Consider the following 15,685-nt stretch of genomic DNA (forward strand, 5'->3'; position numbering starts at 1 on the left):
AATGTAGATCAGCTTTAAATTCTGCAGTACGACCCCGCCCGGTTTCCAGCCCTTTTTGTAACGCTATAATGGACAGACCCGCGTTCACTCGCAGAGAATGAGAATCGAACCGTAAGGCACCTGAGGATTCGTGACTCCTAAGCCCCCCCTAGTAGCACGGTGTAAATATGAGACGTGTGTTTTATTACCGATGCAAGGAGAAGTCATCCTGAAGCATAAAATAGAAGCAAATGGCACCATGATTGTAGAATAGCCCCACATCATACCACTAAAACACACAATGTTAGTTTCTGTGACTCAGGGTCAGGCCTCTCTCAGTACCTGTGACCCCCGTGACCTCTGAGGACATCAAAAAGCTCTGTTTACGTTTAAGAAAAAGCCCCGGATCGACTATAACGAGTAGCAGATCATCAATCGCTACGCATGATGTCATCACAGTATGTCGTCTGTGGGAAGTAGGCTTGATTTGCATGACTTTCAGTCAGGTGGGAGAGCAGCTGGATTGTTATCGTATCCTCATCCAATGGGAGGCTGCCGTTAGTCCGTGTGGGAACGAGGCTGCAGGTGGACGCAGGGAAACGGACGAGCTCAGTGTTTAAGCCTGGAGTCTGGGAAAAGACGAGCTTTTATAGCCCAAAAATGTAACATCTGAACGTTAGATTAGACTTAAAGTTCCTCTTTTATCTGTCCTAAATAAATACTCTCCTTTAAAAATTCAATGGGCGCAAAAATACTCATTCCTAAATGATAATTATAATAAACTCCCTCTTCATTATGATATAGATATTTATGGAGGCATGTAGGGAGATTTAAATTTACAGTGTGTTAGAAAAGGTGTGCCGAAGGACAGATCAAGATAAATGTTAAAAGAAAAAATGGAATATTTTACGCCGTCATGGCTAAATCTGCACAAATGCGTAACGTTAAACCCTCCAAGCTCGCTTTAGACGGACAGGCGTGGACTGAAATGGAAAATATCTAAGCACCGTAATTGGTATAAAAATGAGTTGCTGACCTCATCTTCTGAGTAATTCTGAAGATGAAAAGATTTAAAATAATTTTAGTCCCTGTTTGAAGGATAATTAAATGGGCTCAATCTGCTGGATCCTTATTCTTTGCTTACAATGAAGTCCTAGTTATCGCATCACTTCCTGTAATTATATAAATCATTTGATATGTCCAGAACATTCTCTACATAATTATGCAGTTATATAAAACCAAATTAATCAGATTTGACTTTAAGGAGTTTGAGATTTGTAGGATTAAGGAATATAAATCTATAAATATAACTGCAGAAAACTGGTGGGTTTGTTAATGAATTATTCTTCCTGTAAAACTCCACAAGATAAAATAGATTTAGGTGAATAAAAACACAATATCTTTTTTTATTTGGGGGTTTCTTGTCTGGTTTCGTCGGATTGTTCTGGCTGTGCTCGTCTCCTAGGATTGATTTTTAAATGTTTTTGGTTTTTTTTTGCATTAATAGCTCTACATTCATGGGTGGTTTGGTTAAAGCCGCCTGGTAAACTCAAAGGGATTCAGATTTGTCAGTAAAATTCTTCAGGTCAGCCTTGTAATCCATCCCAACAACCGCTCTCTCCCTCCGAGCGCCGTCATAGTTACAACAAACTAGGAAACTTTAGACACCTATATCAACGTCTGTTTTAATCAGCAGAGGAGTGTGACTAGGATGCGCTTCCAACGGCCGCAGGTACAGGAGCGTGCGTTGGGCGAGCTGTGGCGCTACGCCCTCGGGCTCAGGGTGGCCATGCGAGATTTAAAGGTTAGAGGAATGCCTGTAATCTCTGATATCCCTGACCACGCCGCGCGTTAGCAACGAAGCTGGACCGTGGAACCTTCTCCTCATTTACACCGCCGCCGGCGGGGAGCATTGCAAAGATGGTCTTTCCTGGAGTCACAATCCAGCACACGTCATCAGAGAGACAATGGGCACCATATTAATAAATCTCTGTTTAAAAAGTCCTTGAGTGTGTGTGTGTGTGTGTGTGTGCGTGTGTGTGTGTGCGTGCACATAGGACTGGGTAAAGGACAACAGTTTCAGAGTAAAAAGCAGCACCGTTTACTGTAGTAACTGAATATTGTTAAAGTGTCATTTGCACCTGTCTTTCCTAGACTACAATGAGCAGATCAAAAGAACGCCACACGTTCCCCAAGGGTCGCATTGCAGCTGGGAAACATCCCATAATAAGCGAGAACAATTGCACTGTCAACTCAACCCACGACTGTTTCCACTACAAAATACTAAATGTTTACCGTAGATCGTAAAGTTTGGTCATACGACAGACAATGTAAGTAGAATTAAAAGTGTTAGAATCACAATATTGGAATCATAAAGAGGCCCGGGAGCCGTCCAAAAGAAAGGAATGCAAAAACGACACAAGGTGCAGTTTGTATGACCTGTAGCGGACGTGGAATCCTCGCAGTCAATCTTCCACGTCTGTCCTTGCAATTCAACTGCAACAATATCGCGTGAGCTTCGTAAACTACATTTCCCTTGGAAATACAAACATGAATATCGTTTAGGTGCAAAACGCATCGTCAAACCTGTCTCTCTGTCAGCAATTCATATTTGTTCTGCAATGGAAATGCATCCAGCAGCAAGTAACGTGCACGGCTTAGAAAGGCCCGGTCCTACGGGGGGGGGGGGAAGTTTGCAGCTTGGTTTTCATGAAGACTTTCAGCAACGGCGGTCTAAGGCTGGCGATGGACGGATGGTCGCGTAGCACCTCGGATGTTTTTCACTGCAAACATCGGCGTCGCCTTTCAACGGGGGCGCTTCGGCCAAAGACCGTTGCTGCCGGCGAGCATCTAGAAACGTTGGCCTCGATTAAACACCGGGGGAAACGCTGACGTGGCGGTAAAGCGTGGACTTGAGGGTTTAAAGCTCGGCTAGGATAATTTTTTAGTGTTTTGTTCACCTTTGACTCAGGTGGATTCTCACTCGGGGGGGGGGGGGGGATTATTCTTGCTAATTCTACCTTCACGTCGAACACGAGGCGAATGTTCATGTGGCTTTACTCGGAGGGGAGCTAAGGGCGAATCCGTGGGACCTCAAAGCCGCGTCTGAGCTTCCGGGATGTAGATCTCGATGCTGTCGGCTCTCTCCGTGGCCGAGTCCTGCCTGAAAGACGCCGCTCGTTTGGCGGCCATGAGGCGTCTTCGGGCTTCCTGTCGCTGGCGGTCCTGAAGGTCAAGCGAGAGCTCCCGCGTCATGGCGGCGCGACCCTTCGTGGGCCGCCTCGACAGGGGTGGCGGCCACTTCCGCTCCTTAGAAGACAGAGTGAGGTCATTAAGGAATCACTGGAATGACTTTTGTTCCGGCTTTACTGATGGCGGCGCTGGCGGCGGCCTGCTCCCCCGACTGACCGATCACTTTCACTTCCCCGTTTGAGTAACGGTTATTTTATTTTAAATGTGGAATCATTTAAATGTTATTTAAATGTTAAATGATGTCAAAGCAGGACTTTAATGTAAAGAGGAAACCTTTAAAGGTATGTTTCCAGTTGTTATTCATCGACACTTATTTTGTTCTACTTACCTGCCTCTCATCTAGGCTCATTGATTATCTCCCGGATTATTCCAATCACGATTAAAATAAAAGTCTCGATGAGAGGACCCTTTATTGATCCAACTGGCTTGACGTCATTGATGAGAATCGGACTCAACTGCTTTTTACCTCAGGCGACAAGCGTTATGATAAGAATGACAAACCTCCGCTGCTCTCGAGCCTAAAACCCGAGGCGCATGTTGCTGCACATTCACCTGGAGCCCCGTTAAGACTACGGGAATGATCACAAGCGCCGTTTACCTTCTTGTCCGGGCCGTCCACCGGCTGCCATTGGTTGCTCTTGATCAGCTGCAGCTCATCAAACTTGGCAGTGACGTCGTCGATGGAAAGCTGCAGGAGGTCCCAGAATCCAGCCAGGTCCTGAGATGTGGGTCTGGGCATGGCGCTGGGGTCCTGATGGGACAGAAGAAGAACTTGAACTTCACCGTCATGTCCACTGGGTGGCGGTCAAGCGCCAGCATTGTTCATATTAACCTCTTTGATGGCTCTTGGGCACGTCCCTTAACTCCCACTACATCTGCTTCAAACAGAATTTGCCCATCCTGTGCTGCAGCGGGCAAACATTCTGCCCTCTCCACACACGATGGGGCAAAATGGCCCCCCTCTCATCCAGACACGTCCGGAACCTCCGGGCAATCTACGGCTTGTCACGACCAATGTTAGACTTAATTCATCACCCCATTATCGATGAGGAGAGAGAGAGAGAGATGGAGCCCTGCCCGAAAGCGCCTATGATGGGGGGAGTGACGGGCAGACTTCACCCTCCTCCGATCGCTCCTGCATATCATTTGAGAAGGATGGCTTTTCAAGGTGCAATTAAATGTCTGCCTGCCTGCCTCTTTCATTCTCTCTCTCTCTCTCTCTCTCTCTCTCCCTGCCATATCTGCAGAAACATCCTGACTCATGACGCTGTCACCGCCTGATAAATGCTATCTCTGGGGACAGTTAGCGTTATAGAAACGTGTGTGAGTTTCGCCAACCGACATGACGTGAGGGCTAAACAGCGAGACAGTTTGGCCGTCCATTATTCGCACTCTGAGATCCCGTCTGAAACGCTGCAGCTCCTTATTGGAATTCCCCTTCGGTTTGCTTGCAGGGTCATCAGCGGTCGCCATCCGTCTCCTGGGGCGATTTCATGAAGGTGTGTACATGCATTACAAGTTTACCCCCCCCCCCGGTCATCGTGTGTGTGTGTGTGTGTGTGTGTGTGTGTGTGTGTGTGTCTGCGGAGCACAGGAGCAATCTGAATACTCACCATATTCTGCTGACACAGCCAGTAGAACTGCTGAAACTTTTGAGACATGAGCAGCTGAGCACTTCCCACCGCACTCCGGATCTTTCCTAGGACTGGTGGAGACACGCGGACACACACACACGGACACACACACGGACACACACGCGAGGAAAGAGAGATTCTGAGTCACTGACAGCTTGGCATGTTCCAGCCGGTCACTCGCATGGCCCCACGCTGAGGTCATGATTTGGACACTCACTCTCCTCCGACAGGTCGTGCTCCTCCGCCTCCCGCTCCATCTCTTTGCACCATCCCTCCAGCCGCTTGGTTTCGTTGTGAAGCAGCTGCATGAACCAGCTGCCGTCCCTGCGAATGGGTGACGCTCGGCCCGATTCGGTGCTCTCCAGACTGGGTTCCACCAGCCAGGAGTCGGGCTGGGGGCTGGGGGGTCCGCTGGAGGCCCGGTTGTCCTCCCTGTAGCTGAACAGGCCCTGTGTTCGAACCGTACGGATGGCGCCGTACTGCGTGGGCGTGCTGGGCTCGGAGTGGCGGCCGAAGGCGCCGCCAAACTGCAGGGCCTTGTCCTCCATGGAGGGGAAGCCCTCCAGCTCCATGTCGGCCTGGACCGCGGTGGTCACGCTGTTGGAGCGCTTGAACCTCCCGTGCCTGGAGAAGGAGGGGACGGCGTTAAAAGGACGCAACTGCAACACGGCGCCGCCCGTCTGAGCCGCCCCGCGCACCGTTTCCGATCCTCCACCTGGATGCCGATAGAGTGGAACTGAGGAAGGGCTTTGCTCTCAGTCTCAGAATCCGTCACAGTTTCCACCTGATCAATGAAAACGACAGAACGATGAGTCACTGTACCCTCTATTTATATTTCATTGATTGATTGATTGATTTGAGAGGGGGCGAGGTGCTGGCGACGCGTCTGAGGTGTACCCCGCCTCTCTCCCCGCCTCTCTGAGCCGGAACGCTTGGACTTCCTACCTGTATCCCGATAGAGGATCGCGGCGTTTTGAGGTATTCCTCGGCCTTGGACACCAGCACCGCTTTGTCACACGTCTGGATGGATGTGTGGCTGCCCAGGGACGCGTGCCTTTTCCCTGCCGCTGACTCCATCGCCATGGTGACCGCCTTGGCGCTGTCCAGGCTGTCCGTGGAGCTGTAGATGGGTCGTCCGAGGCTATCCGTGGTCCACAGGCCGCCTCGGGGATGCCTGCCCTCCTGGTAGGCGTCTTGGGTGGACTCTGTGCTGCTCTGGGCTGTCACAGAGATAAGAGGCTTGGTGGTGGTGCGCGGGGGCACTGGGGGCGGAGTCTTCTTGTAACTGGGAGGATATGACACCGCTGGATAGCACAAGCAGAATGACAAGACGAGGACAAGGCAAGACAAAGGGTAGAGGATAAAATAAAAGATAAGAAGGGAAAGGTGCTGCCGAAAGCCGGCGAGGGCCGAGCGCCGCAGGTCGCCTGCGTCACACACTGCGTGGAAGAAGAGCATGATGGGAGTTTGGCATCATTGAAGCAAAGGCCACGGCTGTAAGGTGGAAAACAACAGTCTATTAGCTGCAATGGATTATGGGAACTTGATAGGACCTTTATCCTGATAGCAATCTTATAAAAAATAAAATAAAAATTACCCACCAAATATTTTTAATTTAAGATTTGAGCATGGAAAATGAATTTTCCCCGTTATTTATCCAACAGCATCCATTCATTCAAATCTGACAACGTGTTTCATCCCAATAAATTAAAGGTTCCTTCACACCTCAACGGGAATATCTACAATCCCTATTAACGAGAAAACATTCAGATCCAGAAGGGGGAGAGGATGCGGCTGACACTCCCCTTTGGATTACAGGTCATTAGCCGCACTAACAAAAAAGAAACCACAGGGAAGCCTTTAACGATAAATCCAATCACAGACTTGACTTCCTTCCAACTTGAAGGGGCTGCAGCTCAGTGGGTGGGACCCAAAACGAAATGGAACACGGTGACTCATGCAGAACGCGACTCAACACTTCTATTTTTACACGTTCGACCCGGTCGACTTGAATTCAGAATGGAAATGTCACGACTTTCTTGGCAGCGCTCAGATATTTCCTGCGGTTAACTTGCATTACTTTAATCACGGATTAGAAAACAAGTGATCAATATAAAATGATCTGCTCCTGTTTATGCTGCTTAGAGCTGACATTAGATTCCCTGGCTCATATCGCCACATAGAAATGCACCCTTCTCTCAGTATGAGCCGTCACAATGACTCGCATTAGCATCGAGTGCACACCAGACGTCCTCCTGCAGACTCATAGGTTTACACACAGTCCCCTGCAAAAGTGATTTTTAATAATGTTGCAGGATTATAGAGTAAAGCGGTTAAGACGGAAGGTCGGCACCTGGAGTATGTGGAGAAGAAGAATTGTGCTTGGATGCTTTAAAATAAAATGAAAGAAAGGAACGGGTTGGATTTTAAAGGCATCCTCACGGTGGCGTAATAAATTAGCAATCTCTGTTTCAATTTGTTGAAACTAATCTCAGACTGTGCTAAGATCAGACTTATGCGTAGTCATAAAACCTCTTTAAATTCATGTTGTTCTACACGAGGGTCCGGCTTGGACCCAGGAGTGTTTTAAGCTTCTGATAAAAAAAAAAATCTAATTCAAATTCATCCTAAGAACAAACAGAAATCTCGTTAACCTTGTTGCGCTTCCCCAGACAAATACAGACTTCCACTGCCAGGAGGAAGAACCTAAAACGTTTCAAATGTTCTGCTATAATGATGTAAAAACAAACAGTATAAACAAATACTGCACGATGCTCAGCGCACAGACAAGCATGACCAGGTCATGTGAACATCAGGAAGTTTTCAGGAAGTTTTCCTTTGAAAATTTGAAGCACAGCCAAGACTGGATGGATCTGAATGTCACGCTGTTTAATTGTGTTTGCTGAACTGCACGCATTTATTTGTAGTTGCCTTCGGAACAGCCGCTTTATCAGCTCAGATGCACACAAAAACAGAAACACAATTTATATGTATCTAATAGTTCTGGTTTTCTGTCATTATTCGTAACTTCAGAGTATTTATTACTCTTATTCGGTCGATCAATGATGAGGAAATTACTCCACGACGCCATTGATGATCAATTAAATGTTTAAGGTGCACATCAAGCAAATTTTTTTAACTGATTTAAAATTTCAAAATTCACAGCTACGGTACTCTCTTTTTTTCTGTGAATTTAAAATCAATAGTGGCCTATTTGAGTTGTAGGACAAAAAAAAAAAAGATGGCTGAAGTTAATTGATCAGTAAATCAATGCACCACCTGGCGGCGCGTTCGTGACGCAAACCAGACACACCCGCGAGTCTAAGGTTTAGTTCTGTCAGGCGTCACTACGGGTCCTCATTCAGGTCAGAACCTTTCTGTGGTTTGAGGAACCCGGATGGACAAGAAATACTGAATTAACTGGATGCATTTCCCACCCTAATATAAGAACAATTACGCAAACCACCTTCTGAATGAAATACAGGTAAGTTAAAAAAAAGTCAGATGTGAATGTAAATTCGTTAGTATTGTGACGCTTGTTATGAATTTCCATTAGTGTGTCTTATTTTAAAGGGATATTGTAAAGATAGTCCTGCGGAGGAATACATTATTTTTAATGCATGTAAATTGATGCACACCCACCGACTTGAGATTAAGAAACAATACATTAGTACATTGCTTTTTTATAAAGCTCTAAAAGTAGCAATGATTTGTTTTGTAATATTGGAGTAAAGGTCAGTGTTTGAAATGTAGCAACCAAATCGCAAATAAAGTGTATAACAAAAGACAACTCAAATTCTTTTCTGTCTGGATTTCCCTCTGGTCCATCCACAGATTAGTGACTGCAGCTGAAATGAAGCTTGTGAAGATGAGAGCTGGTGTGCAGGAAAGAGGAAGAATGGCAGACAGCCTGTACCTGGAGCTGGTTGAGAACGGTCCACGCTGCAAGAAGTAGGGAGACGAAACTGAATCCCTGCAAGGAGCCAAGCGACAGCAGTCAGAAAGGTGAGATGCAGACGATGCATACCTAGAGTAGGTCACACCACAGCTAACTAAAGGCTAATTAACAATCTATATTTTCTCTTTAGCTATTGTTACATTTCAGGCATAGGGAGACAGAAACACAAATACGCTTACCTTACAGTGTTGGAAACGGTTGCATCAGTGTCTGTTTTTAACCGTTGCTGAATTTGCATTGCATTTACTGTATATAAAGATGGATGGCGCGATCGTTTCTCTAATGTGAAAGCCTCACACTCTTTTTGTAGGGCTAAATGGCCTACCTCGTCTTTGCAGATGAAACATGGGTCTGAGTTTAAAAAAAAACAAAAAAAACCTTCGAGTCCATGTTAAATGAATTTTTTTCCAAAAGATGACTTCTTTTATTTCAGCTAATTAAAATGTCTCACTTAAGTTTGTGTTTAATTGGTTTATATTTTGTCATGAATAGACATGTGTCATGCATAGACTCCAAATGACATCACCAGCACGAGATTACTCACATCCGATGTGCTTTGGCTTAATTTCTGTTCACTGAAAGGAAGTGAACATGAGTCATCCATCTTTATGTTCGTGAACGGTGCAGAGCTGCATTTACCGGTGTGGCAGATGTGTGTGTTGAATAAAGTCAACTGGACTTTTTATACGGAAACCTTGAAGACATTTCGCCCTCTCCTCCAAGAGAAATGAAACCTCTTCAAGCGTTTCCTGTAAATCCAGTTGACTTTATTCAACAGAGATCCATTAAGCCAACAATTTAAAGAAGTGCTATTTACCAGCTAACAAACTCATTGTACATCATTCGCTGTGTTTCTGTCTCAAAGTGCAGATGGGAAAAGCTCATAGCAGCCATTCTTAAAGAGACGGCTCTGATAGCAAAGTGTTTATTGAATCATTGCATTAATGAACAATATTTACTTTTTTTTTTGCGATATTGCCATCAACAAGAAGATTAATCCTCAAACAATTTTGAAGAATCGGTTTTCACCAAGTTGGTTCAGAGCGTTGCCCATATGCAATTCCTTAATATTGAAAAATAACTATCATGAGGTAACATCTCATCGTGTGCAAACACAAAACACAGCAGATATCGCTGAAACACAAATCTGAAAATCAATCAAAAAATTAAAAATTGAATGAAACCACTTTGAACAATTCAAACTAATGAATTAATCAGCAGGCTCTTTCTTTGTATATTTTTTACAATGATATGTTTTAAAATTACAATTGTCTTATTATAACAGCTTTGCGTGTATCTCCAGAGAGATCCATCAAACATGTGGAGTTTTTGAACTATAATCCCCACAAAAAAATGTTTCGTACAGACAAAGAAAACTCTTATTTGTTTTTTTTTGTTTTTTTTTTTTGTAGCACAGAGAGAAATTAAATGTAACCAACACAAAGGCCTGCTTTAAACTCCAGCATTTGGAGCTTTGTTTTAAATCATTACTTTCCCATTTTAAACATTATCAGCATATTTCATATACATACTGTATATATAATATATAATTTACTGCCTTTAAATCGTATTATTTGAAGATGAAGCGAAGCCATTCTTTACATGAGGTGCAAGTACACGTCTGCATTTTGAAATTATGATATGGGTTAGTATTGTAAGATTTAATTTATAGCGCCAAACAGTCACAGCTTGCAGCTGGGATTTCTGAATTACGTAGGTAACATTAAAATCTACGGTACTTGCACTTCATATAAAGTGTGACTCAATGCCATTAAAAGCTTTGTTACAGTGAACATTTAACAGACCTTCACTCTCGTGCTTTTTCTCAACAAGGCCTCTCAAACCTTTTCCTCCTTTGCGGTCAACGCTTAAATTTCAGAAAAGTTCCGACAGTGTCTCCTCTCCGTCCGGCTCCTTCCGTTTGTGCCCGAGGCTGTTCTTGCCATAGATGTAGACTCGGGATGGCGACGCTGATCTTACTCAGCTCGGGGTAGATTGTGACTTCGTGGCGTGCGGTGGCTGATGAGTTTGGGTGCGTGAGCATGGGGGCTGAAGATGCAACGAGGTGGATGAGAGGTGTAGCTGCCTTCCTGTCCTGCTTCACATAGGATTAATTATATAATGTAATTACAGGCTGGCAGGGCAATACACAACCAAGCCAAATCATGACAAGCAAGTTAGAAGCATCGATCTTATTTGAAGTAGCTCTATAATTAATGTAAATGTTTTTATAAAGCTTACTAATTGTAAGGCATATTACCACAAACGTCACCCTTATTCTCCAGAAATTAAACTTGTGCTGCAGTAAGATATACTTTATAACATGATCTGATGCTGAGGGTGATGTTGCTCTAGTGACATCACTAGATGCCCCCCCCCCCCCAATATGAGTAAATTATTCCAAATAATTGATGGAAAACGAAAACCATGATGTTTCCTTCTGTACCAAGCAACAACATCTTAACATGCTTTAAGTTGTGATGTCACATCTTAAATTAACCTTAGCAAAGACCTAAATACTAAGTGCTTACTGTAGATATCACACTACATGCTGGAAATAATACTGAAATTGCCAAATCACTTCCTGGAAACCTGTATTTCCCTGATCTCTCTCTTTAGCATGTGGATGAAGACAAATTCCGCCTCAGGCAAAAATAAATCGCGATGCTTTTCAAAAAGCTTTGACTGCAGGGAATTTATTCTCTTTGTCAGTGTTACTATGCCCGACTCAAACATGGCGAAGATACCTCCTCGGCCTCAGGAATGAGATCCGGAGTTGCATTAGTGTTTCGCCAAAGATGGATGGAAAAATGAATGAGTGAATGAGTGAGTGATTTGACAGAAGATGTTGAAGGGTGTATAGCAACCGGCGGATTCAGCGATAGTTACAGGATTTGATTGTGTCGCCGTTGTTCGTAGCCACATACATATATACATACAGTGGTGATGCCCCCATGGATGCAAGGTGGATTCACCTTTTTATGCATGTTATATTACAACAAACCAATACAAATCAATGTCCTTAAAGGATCATTTCGCCGGATCCTCCTTTCGAGGGCCTTGAGCCGTATAAAAGTACGCTGTCCCAGCTTTCCACACACTGAACACAAGGTGTTGTAGCCCCATTAGCAGCCCGCGCAAGATTTAATATACACTATCATAACAACTGTTGACAACACGAGGAGCATACTGACCATTTTATTTCATCATCTGTCTGTAGTTTTTCTTTGTCTTCTAAATTAAATTAATTTTAATTTGCAATCACTGACAATTAAAATGCTAAATTCCTCACCTACCGCTATACCGTTCAAAAAATACCGTAACTACTGGTCTTACCTGTGCGTCACTGAATTCTTACTCCTGTTAGGACATTTTTTTTTTCTCATGACATCGATGCCATCTGAAAGCAGCATTGATTTGTTGTGGTTTGTAGAACAAAGCCGTTATGCTGATCATAAGCCGCCTTGCTGCATGCCAGGATATTTAAAATAAAGACGTGCTGTATTTATTTCCCTCTCTTTGCTTTAAAAAACAAACGGATACAATGGAAGATGGTGAATCACTACTAAATACAAAACTAATATTAAAAACATAAAGAAATAAAAACAAACCAAATGAGTATTTTTATGGATTGTCTTTATACACATAAAAAGATGTCCCAGTGGTGTAGAAGAGATTTTGAATCAAAGCTCAAAAGCTGTAGATGAAATGAATGCCATTGTGTTAACACAAGGCAACGTGTGCGACAGCAGCGGACTGGGTCAGTAGATTATTAAACTCTTTTTTTCCAGTTCTACTTCATCAATTTGATAAATTTAAAAATTCCACTGGGTTTAATGTGGAAAACGGATGAAAACATTTAAATGTATTATACATACTTGGTGAGTATGACATCATTTTAAACTTGTGATAGATCTTATTATAGTGAAAAATGTTCATGAGCCAGACAAAATGTATGGAAAACTGTATTTACAACATATAAAAAAGAGATAATAAAGTGTTTCCCTACCAGACCTACCGTACGCTCTACGCCCCCCAGCTAAGCTACGGATGCCTGAAATGGAGGGGGGGAAGAAAAAAGGAAAAGAAAACAAAGAAAGAAAAACAAAAGATGATAGCTTAGTAGAAAAGCAGTGCATATTGAGAGGGTCAAGATACTGCGCGGAGGCCATGCTGTGTGTTTGCGCTGTGTTAAAGTGTGCGGTCACCATGGACACAAAAAAATGCTATTCATGCTAAACTGGTTTTGTCTTTGGATGCCTTTTGTAAAGCTATGATCCCCATTTTGCCATTTAAAATGCCATAAACATGTGAACATTATAAACATTTTTAATCCATTGTTTTATATCAATTTGTGAAAAATACATAAGGCCAATAAAAGTTGTAAATGAACATTCACAAGAAACACCACAATAAGCAAAAAAAAGAAATAAAGTATCACACACCATTTTCATTTTTGTTTAACAAAATAAGCGTAAGCTAACAAATGCAGACTAGACCGTGGTTTTCAAAAGGATGCTTTGTAACTCTGGCAAAAAACTTAAATCACTAAAAGAATGCAGTCTGAAATCCCTGAAAATTGCAACATGATCGGTGCAAAACAGAGTAGAATTTCTTTCTCCAAGAAACTTTGAATAAATGCAGGAAGAGAAAACCGGGGTAGAAAAGCATTTATATTCAAGCAGTGTTACAGGTTCAGGTGCGATCCATCCAAAAACCTTTGTCCTAATGGACAGTTTACACAGTTGTTGCATCAGATCTCTGGATGACCACAAAAAAGAATAACGGGGGTAAATGACCACGTACTAAATCATATTAGACAATTCAAATATTTCATTAAACTAAATATGATTGCGTGATTAAAATATAATCCTAAATACCCTTTGTATATTTCTTCTTTATACTCTGTTAAATGTACATATTTCATATATATATATATATATATATATATATATTTATTTTTTTGTCAAAAATACTTATATCGATATCTGTATTTTTGCTACATTTCAACTTCTGTTAAGGGCGGGAAATTATTTCAGTTAAATGATGAAAAAGTAATCGAACATTGCGTTTTAATCTATTTTTTTATTTATTGTAGCATGGGTCTCCTGCATCAGATATAAATTTAGAAGTGAAGTGTGTTAAGCGTTTGTACAGCATTTCCAATTATATTGGAACAACCTTTGATTTGTAATTTTTCTGTAGTCGGTAAATGAATTTGAAATGTGTAGTTTACTTATTTTTAATTTATTTTGTTATGTGATGCCACAAAGATCACGGACGCTACTGCTAAGCAGGAAATCTCTAGAATCTTGCCAACAAACGTATAAAAAATGTCAGCTTACATTTAAGTTAAAGGGAGTGAAATGTTAATGAAACAACTATTTTGCAGGAGAAAACCAACAACTTTAAATTTGGCTCGTGGCTCATGCAAAGGACAAAAAATAAATGAAAGAGCCACTCGTATTCTTAAAACATCATTCCATCTTGCATGAAGGCATAACACAAACCTAGTAGCTGCAACTGCAAATATTTGGATGACACAAACTGAACAAAGAACGAAGGACTTGCATAGAATGAATGAATGTAAATTGGAGACATCATCATGGCCAGTCTTCAGCACCTTTTAAATTAGATTGCACTCCCCAAACACTGGGAAAATATCAAGCAAGGAAAAGCCACTGCGATCCCCTGTCAAAAAGCAAAATATGAATACCAATAATATATATACTGTACCATATATCTGCTTATTAAAATGGTTGTAGGCTAAATGTTTTCACAGTCATATGCCCTTCACTGAAATCATTTTGATGTAGGCAAACCCAACTCGCGGCTGGTCTGTCATGAAAAACTGAACCTTCTTCTATTTGGGTTTGTAATAAATAGGCTTTGAGCTTTAAAAAAAAGAAAAGAAAATGCTTATTCTGTATTGCAGAATGCTGAGAACTGCAAGAATACATCTGAATTTCCTCCGTCCTTGTTATTCTGTGAACCAAAACCTCAAAATGGCAAATTCTGAATTACCAGCAAAACATGCCTTAATAAAGTGTGTTAGATTATCAAGGCAAAGGAATCATTTAGCTAGACATTTAGGTTCAGGTTGTATGAGTCACTGCAACAGCTGTATGAAGATGGAATGCATTTCTCTTTTGTGGCGTGAACTTTCGTTTTGGTCTTACCTCTAGTACTACTTTCTCTATAAATCTCATCTTTTCAAAATTCCACGGTTTCTGCGGGTATTGTCTTTTGGTCGTGCAAAGGGGGAAGAAGCTCTCCTCTCTTTATGAAGTGCGAGATAATACCTCTCCTGTATTAAAAGTCCTTTCGGTGGGTTCACATTTCAGTCAGTACTCTTGATACATACAGGCGTCCTGTGGTCCTGTGCTGCAGTGATGGTCCAAAGATAAGTGCTGTCAAGCTTGGCGACGTTTGCCGTGGGCCTCAGTGTTAACTTTGGTACATTGTGTTGTGGTAGACGATGCGAATGGGACGTTGAGGGGAATGCTAGTTGTGTTATCATATGAGTAACAGAAAGAATGAGAAACAAATTAGCCAAATATAGCAGATGATCGAGGGCGCGCCCCCATTAATGCCTGACAGGAGCCCAGCTACGCCATCACTAGTGAGGTGGTATTAGTATATTCAGTGGTACTATACTGCACCTCTGGGGAACATGCACGTATCGGGGAGGTAGAAGCCCTCAGTGGCGCTGATTGTCTACATATAGAGGCCAATGCCTCTCTGTTATCTTTCAGCAGTGATGAACCATCCAAGCATTAAAGAAAAATCCACCATTACTAGAGAAATACATTTAAAGAAGGTGATTGTGGTAGAATGTAGTGCAAGTATTCTAAATAATACA

The 15,685-nt window shown here is 42.6% G+C and overlaps 1 protein-coding gene across 1 annotated transcript; it reads right to left on the reverse strand.

Annotated features, from left to right (window-relative positions):
* Positions 1-3,072: 3,072 nt before the first annotated feature.
* On the reverse strand, positions 3,073-6,323 carry LOC137909640 (disks large-associated protein 2). Its single transcript, XM_068754102.1, has 7 exons — positions 6,259-6,323; positions 5,811-6,150; positions 5,564-5,688; positions 5,083-5,489; positions 4,845-4,936; positions 3,830-3,982; positions 3,073-3,288 (listed from the first exon to the last, which is right to left on the reverse strand). Exons 1-7 carry the CDS (start codon positions 6,321-6,323, stop codon positions 3,073-3,075), a joined length of 1,398 nt encoding a protein of 465 aa, XP_068610203.1.
* Between the last annotated feature and the right edge of the window lie 9,362 nt (positions 6,324-15,685).

Source organism: Brachionichthys hirsutus, chromosome 20, assembly GCF_040956055.1.
Source record: "Brachionichthys hirsutus isolate HB-005 chromosome 20, CSIRO-AGI_Bhir_v1, whole genome shotgun sequence".
In the NCBI taxonomy this organism is placed as follows: Eukaryota; Metazoa; Chordata; class Actinopteri; order Lophiiformes; family Brachionichthyidae; genus Brachionichthys; species Brachionichthys hirsutus.

Excerpts from the sequence above, each read along its gene's own strand:
- LOC137909640 (XM_068754102.1), bottom strand. The coding sequence starts at position 6,323 with ATGCTCTTCTTCCACGCAGTGTGTGACGCAGGCGACCTGCGGCGCTCG. Across the intron at positions 4,937-5,082 it reads GCACGACCTGTCGGAGGAGA|TCCTAGGAAAGATCCGGAGT; the intron begins GTGAGTGTCCAA and ends TGTCTCCACCAG. Across the intron at positions 3,983-4,844 it reads GGCTGTGTCAGCAGAATATG|GACCCCAGCGCCATGCCCAG; the intron begins GTGAGTATTCAG and ends CTGTCCCATCAG.